The following is a 27,376-nucleotide window of genomic DNA, read 5'->3' on the forward strand; positions in this document are numbered from 1 at the left end:
TTGTTGTACGCAATCATCTGTTTTATTTCCAAACACGTCTACACTGCATTGAGCATCAACACAGATGTGACGAGGAAACCCACAGTCCTGTCCCAGCAGGCCGTGGGTCCAGTGTATGACTTGGGGTTGACTATTCTTTTTCACAGTGAGAAAAAAGAAGAGGGGATAGGAAAGATGAAGTGAACATTATTCCCAACTCCTGTTCAGGAATCTGAGTGAGGGAATGGAAGGATATTTAAGAGATTCAGAAAGCTCTTCCAAAGACCCTTCTCTCAATCAGCTGACGTTCAAATAATGGAACCTGGGCGGGTGGACCAGCGGGATAGAGCGACCCAGGCACACACTGCTTAAAATAACAGCCACACGTTACTGCAAGAAATGGGAGGAACGGGCTGTGCTTTCCAACTGACAGTTTACTTTTTCCTGGTTTACGCACCCATACACGTTTACAAGATATCAGAACATCACAACCATGACTGTGACGCAGGATCTGGTCAGCATAAAACTTTTTGTTCAGGGGAAAGAACTCAGTTGACCTACAGGGAGAAAAGTTCCGAGTTGGATGGTGCCAATACAGAGCGGTGCCAAGACATTATTTTCAATTGTGACACCACAAAACTATGCAGTATGTCACAAAGACCAGGAATATCTTTCGTTTTCAAATCAAGTCTCTAAATCCAGCCGCTTTTTTAAAAATTAGTATTTCCATATCTGTCCTCTGAGGCAGAAAGGCAATCTTAGAAAACGGGCAGGTTCTAGCTCCCCGAAGCACACACGGAGACTCTCTCTGTTTGGGGGCCACTGTGGTTCTTGGTCTCTGGGCCACCTGAGCCTCTGAGGCACCGCTGGGCCTCCGGCAGCCTCCTTGCTATCCGGGACTGAGATCTCCATATTCCAGAGCAAAGTAGCCAATCTGGAGGATTTGTGTCGTGTGGAAGACAGGTCACCCCCTTAGCGCTGGCTCCCCATCATCCAAGGGAAGTGGAAGGGACAGATAGGAGCAAACCTTTGATTCGTCAAGTCATTGCTGGAGAAGGCCGTAGAGCCCGTCTACAGCCTGCCTGGTGGCCCTGTTGTGAGACCCAAAACACCTTCCCCAAAGCACAGCCTTCCTGTTTGTGATTTAAAACTGGTGCCTCTGAAACAATTTACTTGGACCAGTGAAAGGCAGCTGCTCGTTATATATCACACAAGTTTAGATTTTCTTCTTGATGATTCAAACCAAATCAGACTTGAAAAACAGACCAAATTCAACGGGAATGTGTACATCTCAACAGACCAGACACTGCGAAACGCCTATGACACTTACTGCTATAGCGCTACCCCCAAGGACTCCACTGGTATCAATATTTCCAAAGTCCTCTGCGTGTTCACAATAACAGAGAATGGTCAGAACAAAGACATGATTACAGGTTCTAAACATCGATTGCATTACACTGTCCATCTTAGTGGCCAGTCAGTTTATGCAGTTTTGCTCCCTGTTCTATGCATTTTTGTCTTTTAAGTCATCTTATACAAAATTTATATTAAAAAAACATTTCAAAAGACAAACGCTTAGAGGAGAGTAAGTCTTATGAAGACTCTTTTCTTCGGGGACTTCTGGCAAGAGGAGGGATCACCATGGATTGTGAGCATTTCCATGGGTCATCTTCTCCACGGGCTCAGGGACGGGGGAAGTCGGGAACTCTCATTTTAAAAAGCGTTGGCAGGAGGGCACAAGTCTTCAGCTCCTTTAGGGCCTGTAAAAACCAAGAGAAAGGTGACCGTCGCTTCTTTTACCGGCACTGTGACAAGTAATCCCATGAGTCATTGTTCCTGTTGCCGTCTGTCTAAATCTTCCAGTTCTAGAACCTGGTGCTCTTCCCTCCCTGCCCCTCCCCTCCTCCAGGCCCGGTCCTCACACCCAGCGTCAGATTCCCAGGCATTTCCAGACACATCTATCTGCAGCTGTATTGCTAATTGTGTCCCTCAACCTCCCCCTCAACCCCGGCTGCAGAGTATGTGTCCTTTCCCCACCCAATCATATACCATCTCCACAGTGGACATAAGAAAACATTTTCCTCTGGCTATGAATTTGAATGTTCCGAATTCTTAAGGAATTTTAGTAAAGAGAAAGAACTCTTCCCCCCTCATCAATAGTCGAGACTGGAAGGGCGCTGCGGTATATGAGTGTGTGGAGGGCAGGAGAGGAGGGAGGGACCCCATCACCAGTAGAATTCCTCGTCGGAATGGGGCCCTGGCTCTGCCACAGGTGCTCTTCTGGGAACCAGCTACCTCTATGACTGGGAGCAGGGTGATTAGGGACCAAGTTAAAGCTTGGTTTGGGTTTTCTTTCAAGTCCACTTAGTTGGAAAATTGAGACGAGGTCAAATTTGGTCAGAGCTCAACCGAAGTCAACTAAAGTGGCATCTCTGGCTCTCTCTTGGGAATTTATAAGGCCCAAGTAGACACCTGTTCTGGGGAAGCTTCAGATGTAGTGCTGATGGAGGCTGGTGGCTTCTGAACATGACCTTCATTGGAGGTTTCTAGTAGTTTAAAGGTAGGAAATGACCGCCTTCATTTACCCATCACACGTGCCTAGTTACTTACGAGTACCTCCCCGACATTTTTCGCACAGCCACAATGATGATCCCACCAATGACTCCAATGGCTAGTAAGACCCCAACTACGATGCCAACCAGGGTCACTGTCTCCAAGCCATCTGAGTGAGGGGGAGAAAAAGCATGAACCCTGGATAAACAATACACTTGTGATAAACAATGCCACTGCCCACTACAGATAGCAAATAATGTTCTATATTGCTTCTCCTGTATCCAGTGGGAGTTGACTTAGAAGGGGAGAAATGTTGGGTTACCCTAATCCCATCTTACGAATGAAAACACTTCTGGGTCTCAGGATCTATCAAGCACACCGCTCCTACTGGGTGGCTTCACTGTTAATTACTGGGTAGCGTTTGCTACATACGGCTATTAAATTAGCCCCCATTTTCATTCTTAGGAACAATAAATTGCGAAATGACACCATTCTCCATAGCTGTCATCAAGTGACTAGCCTCATTTGCGGTCTGCTTATTTTCAAATACAGACAATTCCCTTTTCTCTCTCTTAAAAGAGGTTTGAAACCTGTTCTCAGGAGGTTTCGTATTCTACTCCTGCCGACTCCAGCCCAGGAAAGAATGAAAGTCATCAAAGATTAAGTTCAAAGGAAACTTCTTTTTTTCTAACATTTCCATAAGAATATTTTGACACCAAAATCTAACCCACCTTTCTCAACTGTTGTTTGTTCCTTTCCATCTGTTTTCTCTATAAAGAGAGAGAGGTGATGATATAGAATTATTAGGATTTAATAACTGTAATTTAACAATTGGCAAAAGATGAATTCACCCTAAGTGGACGGTAGCAAAACACAAGGAACGAGAATAATTCTTAAGTAAATTGGATCAGGGGAGTTTTAAGCAAGCTCTGACATGATCTTGTCTTCAAAACTATTATTATTGAATTAATGAGTGGTTTTTCACACCCACAGTTCTTTTGTGTATATTATTTTTCTGTCACCCACTTTACAGAGCAGTGTGGAGGAAACTGACCCACAGAGATCTTAAAGAAACGGTCAAAAACTTCAGAGGTTAGAGTAACAAAAGAATCCGAAGCTGCTGATTCTTGGTCCAATGTCAAGATCATGGAAAACTCACCCACTGGGATGAAAGGAACTTCACTCTGAGAGCAATACTCTAGTTTTGGAAGATGTAGTCAAGACTATGGTTTATCTCATGGCATCGATTTCCTTTTGCTTTAGAGGCAAAATCCAGATCTTCCAGGGCACATAAGTTTTAGGAGAATACACCTTTTGTATTTGGGGCACTGCTATTGTAGGATTTCTATCTGCGGCTAAACCTAATCCAATAGTTACAATGTGAACATTCTCATTTATCTATCCTGTGAGTATAAGTTATTTAACTATGAGTACTGTCCTGTAAGTAAGCAATAAAATTGTGAGTTTCCTTCAGATAATTTTACACCATTTCTATTAAAAAATGAAGGTCTTGTTTTGTTTTGTCTCTCCTATCAACTTCTTTGCATAGAGTCCTTAACTCGCCTGGGTGGTAGTTGTTTATCTAGTTTGCTGATGAAGAGAAAGTTCAGAGGCCTTGATTTAATGACACAAGGGAGGGAAATGACTCAGTCGGGCCCTTCCCTAGAAACTCAGTTCACAATCTGCAAATTTGTGCAAAAATACCACAGATAGCCAATAACTTTCCTAATCAAAGGTGACATCCATCAGCCAACCATCATCTACAAGATGCTTATTTTTTCTAATACTTTGGTTGGAAAGAAGCCACACACTTTGTGCCAAGGCCTTCTTCAAAAATGGAAGACACCATTTCAAGATGGCCCTAAATGTTTCACACCTGGCTGCCAACTACTGGTAGAGACAGGTCAAACATTTGTTAATCATGCCCCAACATGGTGGCTGCCCATACTGTGCTCAAAACACACCGTTAATGACACCATTTGTCAGGAAATACATTCCCAAAAATAAAGCTTGTGCAAGATTCAGTATTAAATTAAGAGCTTATTGTCTTGTACTCCCTAGCTCCCTCCCAGTTATGCTGACTGTGATCTCGCAAATGTGTCATACACGTGAGCATCATCAAACGTGGGTGTTTCATGGGAAAGACATCTGTTGCCCTAATAAAATTTCTTCTTAAAAAACCAAGTGCTTATAATTACATTTTTGACTCACATGTGAAAATTTCTTGGAACACTGACGTATGAAGTGGGAATGGGCCATAAGTCAGTTTTTGTGAAAGGGTGGAGCAGGGGACGGGCAAGGGAGTAACATGGGTATTTTCCAGGGAACTGAGAGCTTTTATTTTTAAGAAATAGGGAAAGTATCCTGGTATGATACTAAAAAGAAAAAATACTCAACTTGAAATGCTCCATTTTCTGCAGCTAATTAGCTGTCAATTCCTATTATAAATAATCAATAGTTCTCCAAAATTTTGTAGTGCTTTCCAATAACTAATTATATTGATGATTCTTTCCTCGCTTGGCCTTATCGGGTTCTCTCATATGTTTAAATTTTAACTATTTCTTTAGCATCTTGGAGTAACCCTTAGGTTTTATTTTCAAAGCACTTTATAAAACTTTTTACTATTATTATTGTGATAAAACACACATAACATAAAATGTACTGTCTTCAAACATTTGTAAGTGTGCCATTCAGTGGTGTTTAGCACATTCACACCGTTGTGCAGCCATCACCGCCATCCATCTCCAGAACTCTTTTTCATCTCAAAAACCTGACACTCTGTACCCGTCGAACAATGACTCCCCACTCCCTCCTCCCCTGAGCCCTGGCAACAACCATTCTACTTTCTGTCCCTACGATTTTGACTACCCTATGCACCTCATCTACGTGGAATCATACAGGATTTGTGTTTTGGTGACTGACTTAATCCATTTAGTGCTAGGTTCATCCATGTTGTAGCACATGTGAGAATCTTCTTCCTTTTTAAAGGCTGAATAATATTCCAACTGTAGGTATGTATCACATTTTGTTTATCCAGTCATCTGTCCTTGGACAGTTGGGTTGCTTCCCTGTTTTAGCTATTGTGTATAATGCTGCTCTGAACATGGGTGTACAAATACAAAGCATTTTTAAAGTCTTCAGACATGCTATAGAGTTTTCAAAACCAGACTGACAGTTGGGTCTGGAAATGTATATTAAACATAGAGTAACTGTCTAGGTGTTCAGATGAGCAAATGGTTTCAGGGACCACTGCTTTAGGGGAGGTCCTTACGTTTACTTTCATTTAAAGATGGGAACACCTATCTGGATAAAATGATTATAGAAAATTGCTCAAGTTAGCAAGCACTCATTTCAGTTACTGGAGGAATAGTTCCTTTTGTCTCCTACCCCGATCTACTATAAAATAAGGCATAGTTTTAAAAAAATCCCTAACAACTGAATTTCTCTTAAGAAGGCTCTATAAATAGGAGGCTATCTATCTCTTTCCCTTGCTAAGCTATAACAGCAATGATCTTTCTTCCTGCTCATTGGTGATGGTCTTAAACCTCATGATAATGATGTAGACTCAAAGTTGTCCTCCAAAGTTTCTCTCCAAGGTGTCCCATTCACAGTGCTGCAGGCACCAACCGTGAATCACAAGTTCAACCCCAAATGCTGGTAAGGCTGGTTTACAATAAATTCTTACTATTTTCTTAAGTTGAAGTATAGTCAGTTTACAGTGTTGTATCAATTTCTGGTGTACAGCATAATAGTTCAGTCATACATATACACACATATATGTTTGTTTTCACATTCTTTTTCATAACAGGTTAAATATCATTCTCTGTAGAAACTTGTTGTTTATCTAGTCTATATATAGTAGTTAGAGTCTGCAAATCACGACTTCCCAATTTGTCCCTTCCCACCCTCTTCCCCAACCCCCTAACAATAAGTTTGTTTTCTATACCATAGATCCTTGCTTCATGTGTACAGACATAACTCAATGTAAGATGGTAAATATTCACACAGAGTCTATTAAGATTTACATAGGTTGGCTGAGTTTTACTGTCTTGGGTGTCAACACGAAGTCCTTAGTGTAGCATCGTATCATCTTAAGATCTGCAATATGACACCAGTAGCTCCTTAACTTGCCCTTGTTGGGCATTATCACTAGCTGTCATTCAAGGTAGAAAGCTGTGTTCAGCAACCCAATAAATACAAATTCTGAGCCTACCACATAAAGCTTGGTTCAAAATTAGTGCTTGCATTCCAGTATGTGCCCTATTGATTATTACATTTGTTCATGGAGTTTTCTTGGGAATGCACTGATTATGCAAAAGAAGTTCATCCCCTACTGGGGCAACTGGCTTTCTTACCTGAGGACCGACTAGTGGCCGCATTTGAGGTTGTGGTACCCCGGCTTTCTTCTTGGACGTGGACTGTGCTTTCTGCAGTTGGCAGATCCTCTCCGGGTCTGTCTGTTACACTCTTTGCTCTTGTTGGCACCTATTGGAGATGGAAATGAGGCAAAACAGAAACAAAACCTAATGCTTTAAAAGATATATGCTGGCTTATAATAGCGAAGGATTTAAGATGGTATAAATATATAAAATATATGATGACATAAATTTAAAGTGGAAACAAGAAAACAAACAAAAAGAAACAATAAGAATAGGGGCAGGAATAAAATCATGTCTACTCCAGAAATAAATGCCAAATGTTTAGCATGCTGACTTCCTAAGGTCTTAACTCTTCAGAAAATACTGGATCCCGAGGCGTTAATTCTTCCTCTCCCTTGAACTTGAATGGCACTTTTTCCCTGAACCTGTATATGGCACTGCCCTCTCTCCCTCAATTAGAATAATAGCTAGCCTTCACTGAGGGCTTACTATACGCCAGGCCCTTTAAATACTTTCTCATTTACACCACGAAAAACCCTATGAAGTAAATTCTATTATTAGCCCCATAGGATGAACAAGGCTTAGAAGGATCAGATAATATGCCCAAACTCACACAGCCAACAAACGACAGAACAAGACTTGGAAATGGTTCCGTTGACCCCAAAGTCCATGCCAATGTATATTCAACAAATATGCACTAGTGAGCACAGGCAACCAAACCAAAAATAGATCAACAGGGCTACACCAAACTTAAAAACTTTGTGCATCAAAAGACACAATCAACAGAGTGAAAAGGCAATCTATGGAATGGGAGAAAATATTTGCAAACCATATAACTGATAAAAGTATAAAGAACTCCTACAACTCAACATTAAAAAATCAAATAACATGATTTAAAAAATGCATAAAAGGACTTGAATAGACATATCTCCAAATATGACACATAGTGGCCAACAAACACATGGAAGATGCTCAGTATCAATAATCATCAGAGAATAGCCAATCAAAACCACAACGAGATGATTGCCTCACCCCTGTTAGGATGGCTACTACCAAAAGAACAGAAAACGACATGTTGGCAAGGATGTGGAGAACTTGGAACCACTGTGCACTGTTGGTGGGATTGTGCAGTCGCTACAGAAAATAGGATGGAGGGTCCTCAGAAAAACTAAAACCAGAACTACCACATGATCCAGAAATTCCACCTCTGGATATATACCCAAAAGAGTTAAAAGCAAGGTCTGGAAGAGAAGATTGCACATCCATGTTCATAGCCAAGAGTTGGAAGCAACTGACAGATAAATGGATGAAGAAAGTGTGGTGCTTGCACACACACACATACACACCACACACAATAGAATATTATTCAATCTCAAAAGGAAAAAAATTACACATGCCACAACATGGATGACACTTGGGGACATTATTGCTAAAGTATAATGAATTAAGTGAAATAAGTCAGTCACTAAACACCCTTGCATGTGATCACAAACACATATATAACAAACACCCTCATACACAATCACATGCCTTTGGAGCAAGTTCCTCTCTTCCTGAAACACTTACCAGAGCTGTCAAGCCAGCCGACTTGTGGGGCTCTTCACTGGCACTTGGGGTCGTGGCGTAATCTTCCACACGCGGGATCACCTTGCCATCTGTCACACCTTGGGTTACATCATCTTCTGGCCGGACTGTGCTGGCTGAAAAGGAAAGACTGAGTCAGACCTTAAGGTGGAAATCATGTAAGCAGTCCTATTTGGCCAGCTACAATCAGATTTTCTTTCCCATTTCTTTTGGGTATTTTTTCCTTTTTTCTTGAGGGGTGGTCATCATTCTGGCTTCACACAAACCATACTCTTTGTCTCTATTGCAAATGAAAGGAAGACGAAATACAAAAAGGTGAAGCAGCCAGCCCCTCCCTGGTATCCCACTGAGGCGTGCTGGCCAGCGAGACCTATATCTTGCCTTTTTAATAACGAACCTGATTCTTCCCGGTGCCATTTCATACAATGAATTAATGCATTAGGGTTAATAGGATACCATTTAGACCTAGAAAAATGCTAAATTAGAAGAATCTGGAAAGATTTCTAAAAATACTGATTTGCAGGCTCTATCCCAAACCTACAGAATCAGAATCCAAAGGCAGGGCTTCCATCTTTTTAACATCAAGCTCACTCTCCATGTAATTTTGAGACTGCTGTCTGCTTGAATGATTGGGACCGCTGCCTCTGACCACAGACCTCATAGATTACATGGAGTTCAACGTCATCTTTTACAGTGGGGGGGGGGTTGTTGCCTACAGGGGAGGGTCAGTAATACACTTAAGGGTGCTGAGATAACCAACAGAACTCTTAGGGCACCCAGAGCCCCACTAACTCACGGCCGGCTGCTGACCCTGGCTTTTCTGCGTTAACACTGGATGAATGACCCTGTTGTGCCAATAAGAAAGGTTTCCAGAGGAGCAGGGGATGGGTGGAGTGGAATTGCAGGTTGGATTCCAGGACTAAAAGGAGAACAACAAGTGGCCTCTTCTTCACCCTCTACCGCAATGATCCGAACTAATCGCCACTGAGTAGAAGCACCATCTCAACTCAGCAAATAACCCTTTTCACAAGTTAAAAACAACAACAACAAAAAAACCCCCACTGACTCATTGGTCACGGGCTCCCTCCCCAGACTCAGAGGGGCTCTGGAAATTCCATGACTAAACACAGTTGCAAAATAAGCCGGCATACACAGCTCGAGAGCAAGAGGGAGGGGGGTGCTTGGAGACTTCTGTGCATAGTTAAAGAGCAGATGTTCGGATGGAGACAGTGCAGAAGGGTGCGATCCGGTCCTTGCCTTAAGATACCTTGTTTCTCCCAATGCTCAGACAGCTCAGCCAAAGGCACAGCTAATAAATATTTGATCACAGCTTCTCTGCTGATGCATAGAGGAAGGAAACCTCTAGAGTAAATTCACTTGTTCCATGAGCCTTCTCTGCATGGAGAGTCCTAACCCAGTGCTGTGGACGAGCATCCCAAGCGCATGCATTCATTTTTCATCTGGGGCGAGGGAGGAAGGCTCTCACTCCTTAGCAATAACTGAACACCTCAGTGCAGGCAAGCGACTTGCACCTCCCTTCCTGGCAGGTTGCTGGGATGGGGATGGGGTGGTGATCAACTTCCTCTAAGGATTTATGACTCCGTGCTGTAGGCAAATGTTGAAGGTACTTACTGAGCTCAAGGGGGCATCTCCCTTTGCCAGGCAAGTAGTCTTCATTAAAAAAACAAAAAAACAGAAAAACTAAGCATCCTATTTTCTTTTCTGTCACTCCTGGTTTGAACTCAGTTTAACAAACCATCCATGGCAAGAATGTTTTCTGGAGCTGTTCAGTAAAATCACTTACTATATGGCATCCTCTGACTTTACAAAGCAAAACAAAACCACCCTGGCTTAAAAAAAAAAAAATCAAGAACTGAATGAAGTTGATTTGAATTCTTTCATAGAAAGTTCAGTTCATTGAGAGCATAACTTGATAATCAAGTTCCCTCTTAGTCTTTCTTACTTTTGGCCCACAGAACCAAGTACTAAAATCGCTCTGAATAGACAAAGGGCATTTAATGAATGACACTCATGATTAAGATACACGCCTTTTGTCTCACTGCCCTGGCATTCTTTATGCTCCATGGGAAAGCTGATCTTTAACAAGAGATGCTCAATTGTTTCCCTCATTATTTCGGCCAAAAGCTTTCTTGGGTGAAGAGTTCCAGCTGCAGAGTTTCCAGCCAGCATCTGACATCCTTTCTCTTGAACGGCGAAATTTAAATCATGTACTGATGCCTTCTCTCTCCAATCCTCTTTTTCTTCCTAAGACACAGTGTGTGCGCAGGAACACACACAACTGTTTATGTGCAGTGACAAATCTACCATAACAGGGTCAGTCCTGGAATCGTGAGCCCTCGTGCTCTCGTAAACACCTTTTCCTGCCACACCCAGCCTCCCCCAGCCCGTGGGTCAGAACCAATGGAAGTTTCCAAATACGGCTGCCACCCATCCCATTTGCTTTGAATCGGTGTGTGTGTGATATTCTTTAAAAAGTTACTACCTCTAAGAAGATGATGCGATAAATCAATTTGACCTCAAGGTTCCTACGTTTGAGAACAAATAACTAAAGAGATGCTTATTGGGATGAAAGTGCTAATTATGAATCTTTTTTTATCTTTACATTAAAAACCAATATCTCTAAAGATGTGATTCTAGTACGTGTGCACTTATGGGATGGTATTTCTTTTAAAATATTTTAGAGTTTGGAATGAACATTAAATCATGCTGTTAGTGTAACTGTATTGCAGTTGTCCCCAGTTCTTGATTAAAAGCCTTTGAGTCAGTGTTTTCAATCTTTTGGTTTCATTTACGTTTCTCTGATTTGTGAGGCTGAGTTGTTCCATCTGTTTGCTGGCCAATAGGAGTGTCTTCTCTTGTGATCATTCTTCTCTTAGGGTGTTCATTTTTAAAGATAATTTTCAGTGTGCTGTACAGCAGAAATTGACACAGCCTTGTCAACTGATTATACTTCAATAAAATAAGTGGACAAGTCCAAAACAAAAATCTCCTTAAAATTTTTTGAGTCCTTTATGCTTTCAGAATACTTTCTTTGAAACAGATGCTGCAGCTTTTTTTTTAAATAATTGGCATTTGCATCTCCTTTGTAAGCGGCAAGTTCTGTCACTAATCAAACTTACTTAGCTTGTTTTGTCCCTCCGATGCCAGACTTACAAACGAACCCTTCTTAAAGATTATGTAAATATTCACTGATATGTTCCTAAAGGTTTTGTTTTTACACTTAATATTTCTATTTGTTTTTTTTTTCTTAAAGTATGATGTAAAATGGGAATATGATTTGATTTTCTTCCAAAGATTAAGCTGTCATATCAATAAATCCTCTTTTCCTCACTGCTTCAAAACTAGCTTTCCTTGAGACAAATGTTTTCTTTTAAATAACTGTGTCACAGCATTGGGAGAAACCTGTAGCACAAGGACCAACCTAAATGACCTGGGCACTGCTGTCTGCACCCCCCCCCCCGCACCCCCTACATACTGCCCTCTGTCTGCAGACTTTCCAGAACTGATTCCTAACTCCATACTCCCCTGGCCATCAGGTCCCTCTCCCTCCTCACATCAGCTGACCGCTGCTGAGTTAATTCTGTGCCCAGGATGCAGTTAGAAGAAAACAGAGGGTAGAGAGCAAGGAAGGAGAATGGGCCACTCAAACAGAAGTGCCCTGAGCTCTTTCCGAGTGGTCGGTCCTGCTAACGTGGGAGGAGCTGCATTAGGACGACACCCTCCCTCCCACTTGCTCAGCAATGCAAGGTTTACACGGGGCATTCAGGCTGACTTTGTGCCACCAGGTGGGCTGTGCCGGCATTTCTGTCCTCGATCATCAGATGAGGACAGAGAGGTTGACAAGACTCTCCTTGAGCAAACTTCAGCTAGGCTCCTCCGAGCCCTTCTCTCCACGAGGCCGTGGCTTTGGGCATCCTCGTCCATCGCAGCAGAGTCTGGTTTCAGCAAGAACCCTGCTAAGTCAGTTTAGAGACAGTCCCTCCACCCCTCCACACGTGATCAGGCTCCCCATCATCCACTTTTGATGCTAAGTTCCTGGTCTGCCTTTGGCAAGAACCCTCCCCACCCTCAATGTCTCCTTGTAATTTTCCATCCACAGACCCTCCCTCTGCTCCTTGGCTGTGACTCCTCTCGGAATTGAGCCCTGTCTCTCTCCCAGATGGCCACAGTCTTGAATAAAGCCTTCCAACTGTTGGAACAAGTGCCAGAATTACTTCCTTCAACAAAGTCAGAAGTTAAATGATTTGCCAAGTCGGCCTGGTCGGTGAGCGGATGCAAAGCCAAGTGTTTTGCCGGCGTGTTGGTGTTTTCACCAACAGAGGCCTGAAGGCACCTGCGTGCCTCCGGGGCAGCTGCGCTGCAGTGCCCCCCGCCCCTTACATTCTGACATCCTTCCTCTTTGCCCCCGGCCCCATCCTCCTGTAAATAAGAATCCTGGTTGTCAGAGCAGCCGCTTCCTCAGGCATCCTCTCACCTCCTCTTATGAAATCCCATCTGTTGGAAGCCCCCACTCTAATTATTTAGTGACCACAATCTTGATGTCCTCAAATGAGCCCCCTTCTAGGACTAAGCTTCCAGAAGTGGCAGGTTGGAAGGAAGGTGCGATCAGCCTTACGAAGGCTGCACCTTTCTGAGCAGAGGCCCCCGTGGCTCTACAAATTAAGGCAGCAGCAATGAAGGAGACTGGGCCTTCCCAAGGTTCACCTCTACCTCCCTGAATATTTATTGCACACCTACTATGTGCTGGGCCCTATTCTGGGCACTGGAGACAGAGGGGCAAACCAGGTGAGGTCTCCACTCTTGTGGGTTTGGATACTGTTGGGGTGAAGTGTGGGGCTTGCAACAAGCAAACAAACAAGGAAAATGTCAAGACAGTGCTTCTGCACCCGCTTCAGATAGCTGCTCAAAGGGCACTTTCTCGGGAGGCCTTCCTGACCACCCATTGAAATCCGTGCCCCCCGCCCCAACTCACAAGCTGCAGTGTATTCACTAACTGGCTGCCCACTAGAACATACGGTCAGTAAAGTTTGCTTCATCTCCATGTTCCCATGGTCTGTTATACTGGGATGGAGGAGGCACTCAGTAAGTGTTTGCTGAATGACTGAGTGAACTCCAGGTAGGTGAAGAGTTGGTCTAACTAACCCTGAAGCCCAGAATGAGCTTAGGGCACCACACACTTGAAAAACAGGGTGATCAGTGTAGCTGGATGGTGACACCTGAGACTGGGGAAGTGTGGAGGGCCAGTCTGGTGGAACTCTGTAAGGAAGGGGCTTTGATTTTAACTGGAATGTGAAGGAGGCCAGGAGCCAGTCGAGTGGGGAAGAGACATATCCCAGGAGCCACTCTGAGTGCCGTGGAATAGGATGTGGGTATCGGGATGGTGCTGGGCTCAGACCGATCACTTGGACTGCTGTCCAGGCAGATGTGGGTGGTGCCTGCAGCAGGACAGTGCAGGAGGCAGGGAACGAACAGGACAGGTGATGGCCGGAAAGCATCCAAAGTCATTATCCCGACCGTCAGAAATAAACATGAAACCTCAGAGGTGAGACCTCTCTCACCGCCTGACACAGCTCTGTGGATAACAACATCCAGGGTAGGAATGGATGTCCTGAGTAAGGTAGGATGCTCCCATGTGGTGCTGAGTCCTTTACTGGATCTCACCTGGTTTCATCAGGACAGCCTGATGTCTCCTACATAAGTTTAGGTGAAGAGCCTCTGCCCCGTTTCCATCTCCACATGAGGGAGAAGTTCCCCGTGGTCCTCTTTCGGCTAACCTAAAGCTTCAGAATCGAACAGCTAGAGATGAAGGTGGGAAAGTTGATTTTAAAAATAAAGAAGTCCCAAGCTGAGTTACCCTCAGGCTTTCCAAGAAAACCAGTGGTGTTAGCCAACAGATTAAGGCATCTTTCATGTCGTCTGGTTTTTCTAGCATCTTGAGCTGCTCCAGCATCTGAATGTACACATAAGCCTTTGAAGATGGGTGACCAGCTGGCCTTGGAATGATTTTTGAGACCATCAAGAAGAAGAATATCTTATTCTTTCCTTCCAACATCCTCGGAAGTTCTGGGTTTCCCCTGTAGGAGAAACTGCAGGATAACTAACAAACAAATAATCCCAATTACATCTGGGAGGAATTTTTAGAGGGAGGTCAAAACATCTATCTGGAAAACAAACACACCAATGCCTGCTTCTGTCCCTTTGCCCAGACACAGCCTTTTATATATTATTTTTCTATCATGTCTCAAGACTGTGCTCAGAAGCCTGAAAATAAACACACCCCGAACTGCAGAGAGGTGCCAACTTCCAACACTTTCCAGCGTCTGCAGACCACCCACTGTGATCATCGAGATACTCAGATCTTTGTACATCCTTCATCTCCATTCAAAGCATCCCAAATTCAGCTGTTTGATGTCGCTCCCTTAGTTATCAGGAAGTGGGTTTCTGCAACCGGAAGAAAGGTGTTAGGACTTTGCTTTTATTTACCACATCTTTTGTGTGGCCCCTCTCATCCCAAAGGCTGGTCCACACCCTGACCTTGTACAGAAGCTCTTCTTTGGAATATTAAAAGACGTTTGCTGACCCAGAGCTGTGTGCCTAACCCACAACTGCTGGCAGACCCTGGGTTGTGGTCAGTACAATCACTGATGTGGCCAATGGGCTTCCCACCCACCTCCATCCCTTCCATAGATCCTGGTAAATTTTTACTGGATTGAAGTTTGGCCATGGAAAAATCTAGGCAACTGCTGGAAGGCTTGGCCCTGCCACTCAGTGTCCCACAGGGACTCACACGATCCTAATTTTCCTCCAGGCAGCATAGTGCTGCCTACAGCCCACACTGTCCCATGTTTCCTGTGCAGGACACCATGGTTCAGAATTTAACAGATGTTTGTTGAGTGACTGACTGAGAGTACACTTACAGCCAAGTAGGAGATTTCCTTTGAGTTATCTTTATATTATACATATATATCTCCTTTATTGTAATATTCCTGCCACTGTCCACTGTGCTTCACCCAAGAATTGTTAAATGCCTTCCCCTGATGAAAGAAACAGCATGGCTGAGAACAGAACTCTTCATCTGTGAGGATGCCCTTGGCTGCTCTGCCCTTTATTTTTAATGAGCACCAGCCTGTCTGCTCACTGTGTCAGGTCCTGTCGGCCCCTGCCGGCCGAGGCTGAGACTTCATTGCCTGGTTTTGGCACTGGGGACGTGTGCCTCTCCCACAAAATTCAAGGGATATGTGTCAAGGCTGCAGAGAGCACACAAGTGTCACTAATTCCTCAAGAGAAATCAGAAGAGATGCTACACATTAACATTCGAAACAGCAAGCATCCCCCGACTTCAGAGAGGGGGTGGTTATGTTCAATGCCTCCAAGGATGCCTTCCAGGGGAGCAGTTTTCTTAGGGCTCTGGGTGGGGTGGCTCCTCGGGGTCACCTCCCAAAGTTGAGGGCAGTGTTGTGAAAGTCTCTGCAGCTGAACATGACAATAAAGAAAGGAGAGGGGCCAGTGACGGCTGTGGACTCCTGTTTCATTTTAGTAGCAAGGACTCATACCAAGTCACTGGCACTCACACCAAGTCCTGCACTGGAAGGTTCAGGACACGTGGTCCACAACATAACAGGGAAGAACAAATCTGACTCCATACTGGATCTGTTTCTTTTACTTAAGCTTTTGTATTCTGTTACTTTTGCTACAAGTTTATCACTAAAGGGATGTTACTTATAAGCTTGAATTATACGTAATAGCCCCTCTTTGGGAACCCTGCCTCCCATGTAATCAGCATTAAGCTAAAATATCTTTGTTTAGCTCATAGGAAACCTCCAGACCATGCCCCTTGTGAATGGCTGCAGGAAGGAAGAAATTAACACACCCCCTCTGGAGTCTGACTAGAACCAGAACTTGACCCCCTCCCCTTTTAGTATGAAAGAAGCCTGAATTCTAACTCAGAGAAGATGGTTCTTTGGGACACTAGTCCACCATCTCCTCAGTCTACTGGCTTTCTGAATAACGTTGCTGTTCCTTTCGCCAACAACTTGTCTCTCGACTTATTTGCCTGTTGTACGACGAGCAGTACAAGTTTGGACGCAGTAACAATAAGACGGGTCTCCCAACCACACCCATTCTCTCTTCTTTGTTGGGGGAAAAGGAATTGAGACCTACTGCGTACACTTCATGAATCTTTGCAGTTAATCTCCATGACCATCCATGAGATAGGCATTTTAATAATGGTGACTATCTATTGAATTTATAGGAGAATGTGCAAAACAAGGTGCTAAGCACTGTCTTTTTTTTAATTGACGCATGTCAGTTTACAGTGTTGTGTTAATTTCTGGTGTACAGCATAGTGATTCAGTTATACGTGTATATTCCCTTTCATATTTTTTTCATTGTAGGTTATTAAAAGATCTCAAATATAATTCCCTGTGCTATACAGTAGGACCTTGTTGTTTATCTGTTTTATATATAGTAATATCTGCAAATCCCAAACTCCCAATTTACCCCTCCATCCTCTCCTTTCCCCACTGGTAACCATAAGTTTCTTTTCTATGTCTGTGAGTCTGCTGCTGTTTTGTAAATAAGTTCATTTGTGTCTTTTTTCTTTCTTTCTTCCTTCTTCTTCTTCTTCTTTTTTTTTTTTTTTTAGATTCCACATATAAGTAATAGCATATGGTATTTTTCTCATTCCGGCTTACTTCACTTAGTATGACGATCTCCAGGTCCATATATGTTGCTATAAATAGCATGATTTTATTTGTTTTTATGGCTGAGTAGTATTCCATCCACAAGTTCTTTATGCAGTCATTAGGTCGCTTCTATGTCTTGGCTATTGCAAACAGCAATATTTACAATATTCTTTTGATCTTTACAAAAACCTTGTAAACTAACATTTTCCTCCTTTCGTAAGGAGGAAACAGTCTTTCTTTTGTAAATGAGGGTGGTGGGTCTGAAAGTAATCTCTCATGTGGTCAGCAAGAGGTGATGCGGAGATTACACATCAGGATCTGTCAGACTCAAAAGACAGAAACAAAAACAAAAAAACCCCAGCTCTAACCACTGTGACACGCAGACTTCACGAGTGTTGGTCACTTTTCTGCAGCTCATTTTCCTCCCCATTCACCTCCATCACTGCCCATCCAAACCCTACCTACTTTTCATGGCCCAGGTAAACACCTCTTTCTTCAGAGCCCACAGCAAGGTGCCAGGAGAAAATTACCTCCTCTAAACTAGTGCCAATCTGGATAACTCTGCATTCACGACTTTCTCCCTGCCAGTATTTAAACACTCCATTCTGCTGGAAGCCTATGGGCCAGCCACTAGCCTAGCCTCTGATAGCTGAATGAATAAATGAATGAATAAATGAATGAATGGATGAATGGATAGATGGATGGATAGATGAACATTTCCACTTTTCAGGGCTCAGGAGAATGAATCAACTTACCCGCTCACCCCAACCACAAACAGGGCTCAGGCCCCCTCATGTGTTAAAACTAGAGGCTGCTGGTTACAGCCTCAATCAAGATTACTCAACCTGGGGGGAGGTTTTTCTCTTGACCAACAGCGGAACGCCCTCAGTGAAAGAGGAAATGAGCTCAGTTTTGTAGACTGGAATCAAGTCTCTGTAATAACTTTTCTGGACCCTAGCTAGGGCCGGAGTCCTGCACGAAAGGCTGCCTCCTAGGGAGGACTGCTCCGTAAGTAAATAACCAAATGAGTAAAGCCGGCTTTAGAAGGGCTGGCCTGGAACACAGCATCTTAACGGGGTGTTGCGGTGTTCGGGAAACACTCACCATCTGCTCGGAAACGGAGCTCCTGATTCACGCAGGCCCTGATTTTGCAAGAGTGAAAAGAGAAGCCCCTTTGCTGACCTCATCATCTACCCATGCAGCTCGCAGGCAGCCCAGCTGTGAGCCCAGGAGGATGAGACCCAGCAGGAATGCCCAGAATGTGGCTGTGTTTCCACACACCGCCCTTGGCCTTGAGCCTAAGCTTGGATTAGGGGTTTGAAGTGTCCTTCAGTAAATTTTCTTTACATAATGTTCTGAGCTGAGGGATCTCCTCTGATCCTCCTTGCCATCTTTTTCCTCTTGTTCCAATGAATGGAGAAATCAGGCAGAACACTGTCTCTGGGGCTTATTTCTTTTATTTATTTATTTTTTTGGTGGGGCTTGGGGAGGCAGGTTGGTAGGTTTGTTGATTTACTTATTTTTCTTAATGGAGGTGCTGGGGATTGAACCCAGGACCTCGTGCATGCTAAGCAGGCGCTCTACCACTGAGCTAGACCTTCCTGGCTTCCAGGGCTTATTTCTGATGCCACTTTAGTTATCTCCCGAGGAACCCAACAGAGACGTCAGATTGAACGTCTTGCTGTTACCTTAAACTCACGGTGTCTGTAACAGAGTGTGTTAATTCCCACTCCTTCTCATCAAATTGGTTCCTCTTTTCTCATCCCTTCAATTTGACTTCTATCACCTGCCTTCTTGTCATTCCTGCCAAAAGGCTTGGGTCACTGAGTCTCTTCCCTCTTCCTCCTGCCAAATGTTGACTATGTACCAACTATTGTTCTTTTCAGTGCTCATTAAGACACAGTCCTAATTTCTTCTCTAAGGAGCAAAGGATACACACAAAGAATTAAAATACGGCAATAAGAATAGCCAAAGTGGAAGTGAGAGGCTATAGCTCAGTGCTAAAGCGCATGCTTAGCATGCACAAGGTCCTGGGTTCAATCCCCAGCACTGCCGTTAAAAATTGATAAATAAATAAACCTAACTACCTTCTTTCCTCCAAAAAAAAAAAAAAAAAAAAAAAAAAAAGAATAGCCAAAGCAATCTTGAAAAAGAACACAGAGGAGGATTCACACTTCCCAATTTCAAAACTTACTACAAAGCTACAGTAATCAAGACCGTGTGGTACTGGCATAAGGACAGACGTGTAGATCAGAGGACTAGAATTGAGAGTCCAGAAAGAAGCCTACACATAATAAGCAACTGATTTTGACAAAGATACCAAGATAATTCAGTGGGAAAAAATCATCTTTTCAACAAAATGGTGCTGAGACAACTGGATATCCGCACACCAAAGGATGGAATTACCTCTATTTCATACCATATATAAAAATTCATTTCAAATGAATCAAAGACCTAGATAGAAGAGCTAAAACCATGTAAGAGTTGGAAGAAAACATCAGAGTAAATCTTTGTGACCTTGGATTAGGCAAAGGCTTCCTAGACGTGGCACCAGGGGTACAGGCAACAAAAGAAAAAATAGGAAGAAAAAGAAAAAAGAAAAAAGATAAACTGGACCTCATCAAAGTTTACAAAATCTGTGCTTCAGTGGACAGGATCAAGAGATTGAGAAGTCAACCCACAGAATGGGAGGAACATCTGCAATTCATATGTCTCATAAAGGTCTCATACCCAGAATACAAAAAAGACTGCATCAAAAAAGAGACAACCCAATTAAAAAAAGAAAAGACAACCCATTTTAAAATGAGAAAAATATATGAATAGACATTTCTCCAAAGAAGATACATACATGGCCTAAAAGCACATGTAAAGATGTGCAACATCGTTAGGGGAATGCAAACCAAAACTATAATGAGATACACCACTTCGAACCCATTAGGATGATTACTATTTAAAAACAAAAAACCCAACCAAACAGAAAATAACAAGTGTTGGCAAGGACGTAGAGAAATTCTTGGAACCCTTGGTGTAGCCACTTTGGAAAACAGTTCGGTAGTTCCTCAAAAAGTTAAACATAGAGTTACCACACAACCCAACAATTCTACTCCTAGGTACATACTTGGGGGAAATGAAAGCGTATGTCCACATGAAGACTTGTACATGGATATTTATAGAACCATTACTGTAACAGCCCCAGAGCGGAAACAACTCAAATGTCCATCAACAGGTGAACGGGTGAACAGAATGTGGTATAGCCTTATCATGGAATATTATTCAGCCATAAAAAGGGATGGAATTCGGACTCATGCTACAGCATGGATGAACCTTGAAAACATCATGCAGTGAAAGAAGCCAGACACACAAGACCACATACTGTATGATTACATTTATATGAGATACCTAAAAGGTAAACCTGTAAAGACAGAAAGCAGATTAATGGTTGCTAGGAGGGTGGGGGAGGGGGAAATGGGAGCAACTACTAGTGATTTGGGGCTTTAGAGGAGGGGATGACAAAAATGTTCTAAAATTGACAGTGTTGGGGGAGGGGATAGCTCACGTGGTAGAGCGCATGCTTAGCATGCACGAGGTCCTGGGTTCCATCCCCAGTACCTCCTCCAAACATACATACATAAATAAACAAACAAACAAACAAATAAATAAAATTGACAGTGGTGATGGTTGTACAACTCTGAATATACTAAAAACCACTGGATTGTTTTAAAGGGTTAATTTTATGATATGAGAATTACATATCAGTAAAAAATTTAATACAGTGATGAGTGTTGTAAGAGGTGAATAATAGGAAATCAGGAAGTGAGGAAAGAATAATGAGGAATCTGGAAATACTGAGCTGCAAGTCTTACTGGCTCTTCTTCCCCAAAATCTGATCTCACTCAGCCCTTTGTTGTCACCACACTTAGTCCCTTTACCTCCTGACTCTCCCTCTCCCCCGAGACTGGTCCCGTAAACTAGACTCAGTCCCATATGGTGCCCTTGTCATCAAGTTTTCTCCTGACAACCACTGTTCATCCCACCCCGCTTCCATTTGCCTACTGCCTACAGAAGAAGGTCTACCTCTCGCATGGACAAGGACTCATCCTTCCCCCAATTTCCTGCCACTTCCCAACTCAACGCCCCCGGCTCCAGCCAGCCCTCATGGCTTTTCCTAGCCCTGGGTGCCCACCCCTCTTCCCACACAAACTCCCGAGTGCTCGTGTTTCTGTGCCTTTGCTGAAGCAGTCTCTTCCACCTGTATAGCCCTTCCCTGCCACCTTGTCCAACCAACCCTGCCATTTTTCACAGCCAAGATCAAGTCCCATCTTCCCCACCAGACTTCTTCCAGCTCCCGAAGGCCACAAGAACCTCACCTCCAAACCAGCAGCAGACGATGGTGTGTGCAACCCTGATCTGCCATTTCACGCTGCCTTGTTTGTTCTTGTGTGTGTGCACCACGCACACACCTGCCTTCCCTCTGTGTGTGAGCTGCTGCGGTCCCCTGTATGATGCCTTTCTCACTCTTAAAGCTCTTAACGTGTGTGCTCTATAAACACTCAAGGGGGCAGGGATCATGTCCTTTAAGTCGATACCCCGACCCCAGTCCAGCTCTTCAGTCTGAATTGTGTGTCTAACAGATAACAAGTGGTGTTGCTGCTGTAAAAGTTACTTGAAGAAGTCGACCAGCTGACTTTGCTGGGTGTCCCTTGGTGGCCTCAACCCTGAGCACAGCTGGCTGTTGTGCTGAATATTTAGGGGGCATAGGCTCTGGGGTTGGGCTGCCTGGATTCAAGTCTCACCATTGCTATTTACTAGCTGTGTGTGTGTAAGTTACTGAACCTCTCCGAGCCTCTTTGCCCAACTATAAAAGACACATAGCTCCTACCTGTAGGTCTGTCATGTGGATGAAGTAAAACGGGGCTTGGAAAGTGCTTGACACTAGGTGCTCGGGAACGTCACCTGCTATTACATAGTTGCTGCTATTAACACCTCCCAGCCAGAATCTAGCTCCCTTCGTTTTGTAGATTCAGAAATGTCACCTTATTATAGGATGACCGCAGATGAAACTTTCACACTAGCCAAACTCCCAAGAGGCCAGGAAATCAAACAGCTTATTTAGAAAGGGAAAGAGCATTCCAATGCTTTCTACGCATATTTGCTATTCGAGGCATGCCCTTCTCAAGAGTGAAATACCTGAGAAGATGTCTGGTGGGCACAGAATCAAGGCCAGGGGCAGGGCAGTTGGGTGGAACACATTTCCCGACTGTGACAGAACATGGATCCCTGATTCATCATAGGAACATCTTGCCTGACATCAGAAGCCCTACAGCCACCAGATAAGACATCCGGCATACTAGCCGTTAGCAAGGATAACGTTCACCTTGTCTGACTCACAAAGAAGTTACTTAGTAAATATTTGTTAGGTCAATGCATTCCTTGGGCAAGGCAGCTTCAACATCGTAATCTACTCCTTCCATCGAGATTCTAGGCAAACAGACTCCCCTCTCCTTTGGGCAGGATACCACTCACTGGATTGCAGCCTTGCTTTTTGTTGTGTTTTACCCACCCAGATGGAGACATGGTGATGAATTACCAGAAGTACTCTGCTCTCATTAGCAACATGCTTACGCATCTTCCAGCCACCCTTCCCTGCTTCCCATCTGTATGTCTATGTAACCGCCATTCCCCTGCCTGCTACAAATGTAACAATGGCAATTTTTTTACCCCACTGTGGCTCAGTGATAATCTCTCTGTTGCCTGGAGCCCTGGCAGCACTGACCCTCTGGACAGAGGTCGAGAGCACATCTTCCTCCGGAAAGGTGATTATCCTATTGGTAGGTTTGTTGTTTTTTGGTTTGTGGGTTTTTGTTTTTTTTTTTTTTAATTCCCTTGGCATAACATTTAGCTTTGCCCTGACAATTTCAGTTTGCAGCTCCTCAGACAACTAGGTGAATGGGGTGGCTGGGTCTGCAAGTTTCCTTCCGAGCTTAGCGTGATTCCCCTCAAAGGATAAACTCATCTCCTCTGAGCAATTCCCAAGGAAAAGGCACTCAGCCAGGTGAAAAGTTGGGAGAGCCCATCCATCCCTACCTGTGGAAGCTCAAGGGGTGCTGGCCGTGGGCTGGCCGGCCGGAAGCAGGCTGCTTGGTGGGCGCTGGGGTGAGACAGGAGGGAAGGAAACAGTCCCCTTGTTTTCCTGCCTTGGATGAAGTTAGCAAAATTCCAGTTGTTCCATAACCTGCTTCTAACTCATAGCCCCCGGATAAAATGCCTCATCACTTTCCTTTCCCAAAATGTTTAAGAATCAGTAGGGAAAGGATTCAGAACTCCAGGCAAAAGGGGCTATTAATGGTCCGCCCACCCCTGCGGGAATCCTAAGGCTTATCTCAGTAACCCACCCCCTTTGCCCCTAATCATTTGATTCCCTTCCAACAAAGCACTCTCATTGGAGATTTCCTTGGCATATGCAAAGAATGACAGGATTCCTTGGAGAGCCTTGCAGGGTCTGACATAGCTTCTTCAAGTGAGTTTCACAAGGCACTGCCAGGTATCCGAGCCTCTGCTCTCTCTCCACCCTCCCCCGTAATATTTCTACAAGTGGTAATCTGGCATGTCTGTTCTTGGAAGCCAGAAATATGACAAATATTCAGATAAGCCACTGGAATTTAAAGCACACGTTTGTTGTTTTGCTGGTGAGGACTGCAGGGCGTGCTTTAGGTTAGGTTAGGTGTGCCTCCCTCAAAAGTGCATATAGTTCAAATCTGCATCTTGCACAGTACCCCGCACTTCAGGAAATGCTGAATTACTATCTGGGGACTGAATTAACGAATCCTATTTTAATGGACTGTGACATCTTCATTCTTGAAGGAATATTATGATATGTATTAAATGTAAAGAACTTTTGATACCTTTCAAAAAATTTGTTTTCATGTTTAAGGAGTTTAAAGTGGAGGTTAACCTTTAATTTCAAGTTCAACCTTTCTTCTTTCCTGTGTAGCGCAGCAAAAAAAAAAAAAAAGTTTGAGGTTTGGAGTTAGGCCCGTTTTTTGAATGCCGGTTCTAGCATATTCTGAAAATAATAATGTATAATTTAAGGAGCTGTAATGATAAAATGAGGGAACTGTGACATTCCTACCACGTGGTGGGGGATGGGAATGGAGGGAGATGGTGTCCCTTGTACTTGGCCACACCATCCACTGTCACACCAAGGTTTGGGGTCTTTGTAATTCTCAGTATAGTTACTCACCAGCCACTCATTTCAGAGGCCAGAGAAAGAGAAGGGGCCTCCTACCTCTGCTCAGCCTGATTCCTCCCTATTCATCAGGTCCCAGCTTAGCCTTCTCATGCTTGGATACTTCTTTTTAAAAATGTGCTTTTCTACAGGGAACTATATTCAATATCTTATAATAGCCTTTAATGAAAAAGAATATGAAAATGAATATACATATGTATATGCATGACTGGGACATTGTGCTGTACACCAGAAACTAACATATTGTAACTGACTGTACTTCGATAAAATTTTTTTTAATTTGCTTTTCTATATTAAATGCTACTTTAGATCTCATACGCCAGTGTAATTGATAGCCTCCCTCACGTAGGCTCTAACAGACCTGAGATGCCTTAAAGTGCAACAAAAACTCTTAGCAACTCACAAAGATTTCAGAGCCTCTGAAACTGGCAAGCGTTTTGGGGAAATTACAGGGAAATTTGTTCCCTGTATGATTAATCCTGGGTGGATTGGTCCCGGAAAAGCTCATGTGGGCTTCTAGCACATAGCAGCCTGCAGCGTTTAGCAGAAATAAACCATCTAACGGAGAGGCCCTGAAGTCTGTGTTTTGGATGCAAGTTCAGAGTGACGGTGGGGCCTGACAATGGAGGAAAATGCCAGATGTGCGGACAACAGAGCTCCTTTGAATCCACTGACATCTCCAGAGACAACACGTGGGACCAGATTATACAACTGAACCAGATTACAGCACTAGATGAGGGAAACCCAGAGGGGAGGAGGATCCTTTGAGAAGGATAATAAAATTCATCACCATAATTACCCCCAGCCCTGCTCCCCAACCAGCGCCAACAATGGCTCAGCTCAATGAAGTTATTCATCCATATTCAAGTTGCCTCCCTCATTATCCTCAGACAAAAACCCTCCTGGGCCTCAGCTCCTTGCCAGCAGCCCAGCAACTCTGCATCCACACGCAGTCCCACAGCCCCGGGGAGGGGGTGGGGATCCTTCTGTCTTTAGTAATCTAGTTTCTATTACCAGTGGTGGCTGTTTTCTCAGACAAGGTTTACCGCTACTCTTTGGGAGTACCTTTGATATTCAGGACTGGCTGAAATATAATTACAGTTAACCTGTCCCTGGGGAGAAAACGGAGGATGCTGCCCACTGGCCCTCTTTCCTGAGCAGAGCTGGGATGCTCAGTTTGGGGGCCTCCCACACCTTGCCCTGGTGAGCACAAAATAGTGTCATTTATACACTGTCTCCCCAAAAAGGAAATGTAACTGAAACGCAGAGCCGTGTATATCTCCCTGGAAAGAGAAGTTCCAAAGATAGATCAGCCACGAATAGCCCAAGGCCCTGCAAAGAGCGCTGCTCGGTCTCTCCGAAGCAGACGGCCTGGCACAGAGTAAGACACCCTGTATCACTTCTCTACGGCTGGGTATTTTTGTCTTTGTGTAGAATTATAGACGCCTCGGTCAGGTCCACTTCTCCCTCAAACCCCTCCCTTCAAGCAGGATTCCTCTGGCACCAGGCCTACTTGGATCCTCAATTTGGAAAATGTAAGAGCTTTCCTTCCTCAACCTCCAACTCCAAAGATAACGAGTTAGCTCACAATGCCTTCAGCCAATACTTAGTGAGCAACTACTATGCACTGGATATTGTCGGGGCCCTGGGGATCAAGGCCAAGACATAGCTGTGTCCACGGGAGCTTATAGATACAAATAAAAACCCAAGAAAGATAAAGCATTGACCAGTATGCATGGATGCCACCAACACAGCACACTGGGCAGAAAGAGGCAAGGGCAGGGGGTCTAAGTAAGAAGAGGGAAGGGGAGATGGCCCCACCATCAGATGTAGTGCAGCGAAGGTCTAAGGAGTCAACTTGTTGACCATGTTGGACACATGGCCCCAAAGGAACTTAAACTTCAAAGTTCACAACGGTCCTCCATTCCCTCATGCACTCAGGACCCTCCATTTCAGTCCCCTCCACACACACTTTACAGAGGACAACGGAGGAGTCCTCTCCCAGGGGCTTGTGCCATTGATGGGGTTCTGACTGTGTCCAGTGTTCAGGGGCACTGGGTGTAAGACCTGGCAGCCCCCAGAGGGAGACCATCGCTGCCCGGGGGAAACCTCACCCCCACCCCAGGGACCCAGAATGCCCCTCCAGATTCCATGGGTCCAGTTTCTTCTGAGGCCACGGGTGTTTCTCCGAGACACAGCCCTGCAGGAAAGCCTGGTCGGTCCCACCAGTGGCAGGCTCCTGGTGGCTATCCTTGCATTCTATCTCTTACGAGCCAGTCAGGGGTGGCAGGAGGTGGGTTGCCTCTGTGGGAGGCTCCCTCTGCTCCCCACCTGCTGCCTGTGGTTCGGGGTCTCCCCCGGCACCCCGCTCAGATCTTCCTCTGGGACCTGGCACCAGCTAAGTCCGCTGTCTCCTTCTTCTGGGTCCTCCAGGCTCCTGCGCACACACACTCCCGGCTCCCCTCTGCTCTCCTGGGCAACCTCACATACCAGGCCCAGGCATTCCCGCAAGTCCCGGCTCGCTCGTCCGCACCAGCAGCTGCAGGGAGCCCCGCCTGCTGGGTCTTACCTCCTGCCAGGACCCAGAGCGATGCGCTTCCCAAAACGCAGAACAGAAGTGGCACTTTCCACATTTTCTTAGTTGACTTGTTCTTTGGGGCCGGGGGGGCAAGCAGTTAGTTTCTGTGCTGGGGGAAAGGTTGTTTAAAATCTCCCCGCAGCCACAGGCCCTCGTCTGGAGGAGCGCGAGAGTGAGGGACTGGAAGGCGGGGAGCAGAAGCCTCAGCGCGGGAGGGGTCCCCAAGCTTCCTTCGCCCGCAGCCGCCGCCGCCGGAGGAGCAAACTTTGCAGTTGGCAACTGTCGGATCGGAGTCAGCATTTATCTCCCCCGACGAGGGCGGAGAGAGCCGGCGGTAAGGTGGTCTCAGTCC

The 27,376-nt window shown here is 44.6% G+C and overlaps 1 protein-coding gene across 1 annotated transcript; it reads right to left on the reverse strand.

The window, feature by feature from the left end:
- On the reverse strand, positions 1-27,359 carry PDPN (podoplanin). The gene is made up of 6 exons (XM_011000870.3): positions 27,016-27,359; positions 8,478-8,611; positions 6,888-7,017; positions 3,264-3,302; positions 2,590-2,701; positions 1-1,739 (listed from the first exon to the last, which is right to left on the reverse strand). The coding sequence occupies exons 1-6, from the start codon at positions 27,077-27,079 to the stop codon at positions 1,733-1,735; spliced, it is 486 nt and encodes a 161-aa protein (XP_010999172.1). The 5' UTR covers positions 27,080-27,359; the 3' UTR covers positions 1-1,732.
- Positions 27,360-27,376: the final 17 nt, after the last annotated feature.

The sequence above is a fragment of the Camelus dromedarius genome, chromosome 14 (assembly GCF_036321535.1).
Source record: "Camelus dromedarius isolate mCamDro1 chromosome 14, mCamDro1.pat, whole genome shotgun sequence".
Classification (NCBI taxonomy): domain Eukaryota; kingdom Metazoa; phylum Chordata; class Mammalia; order Artiodactyla; family Camelidae; genus Camelus; species Camelus dromedarius.

Coding starts and splice junctions, on each gene's coding strand:
- PDPN (XM_011000870.3), bottom strand. CDS start 27,079: ATGTGGAAAGTGCCACTTCTGTTCTGCGTTTTGGGAAGCGCATCGCTC. Junction 8,612..27,015: donor GCTCTGGGTCCTGGCAGGAG/GTAAGACCCAGC, acceptor TTTCCTTTTCAG/CCAGCACAGTCCGGCCAGAA. Junction 3,303..6,887: donor GGCCACTAGTCGGTCCTCAG/GTAAGAAAGCCA, acceptor CTCTCTTTATAG/AGAAAACAGATGGAAAGGAA.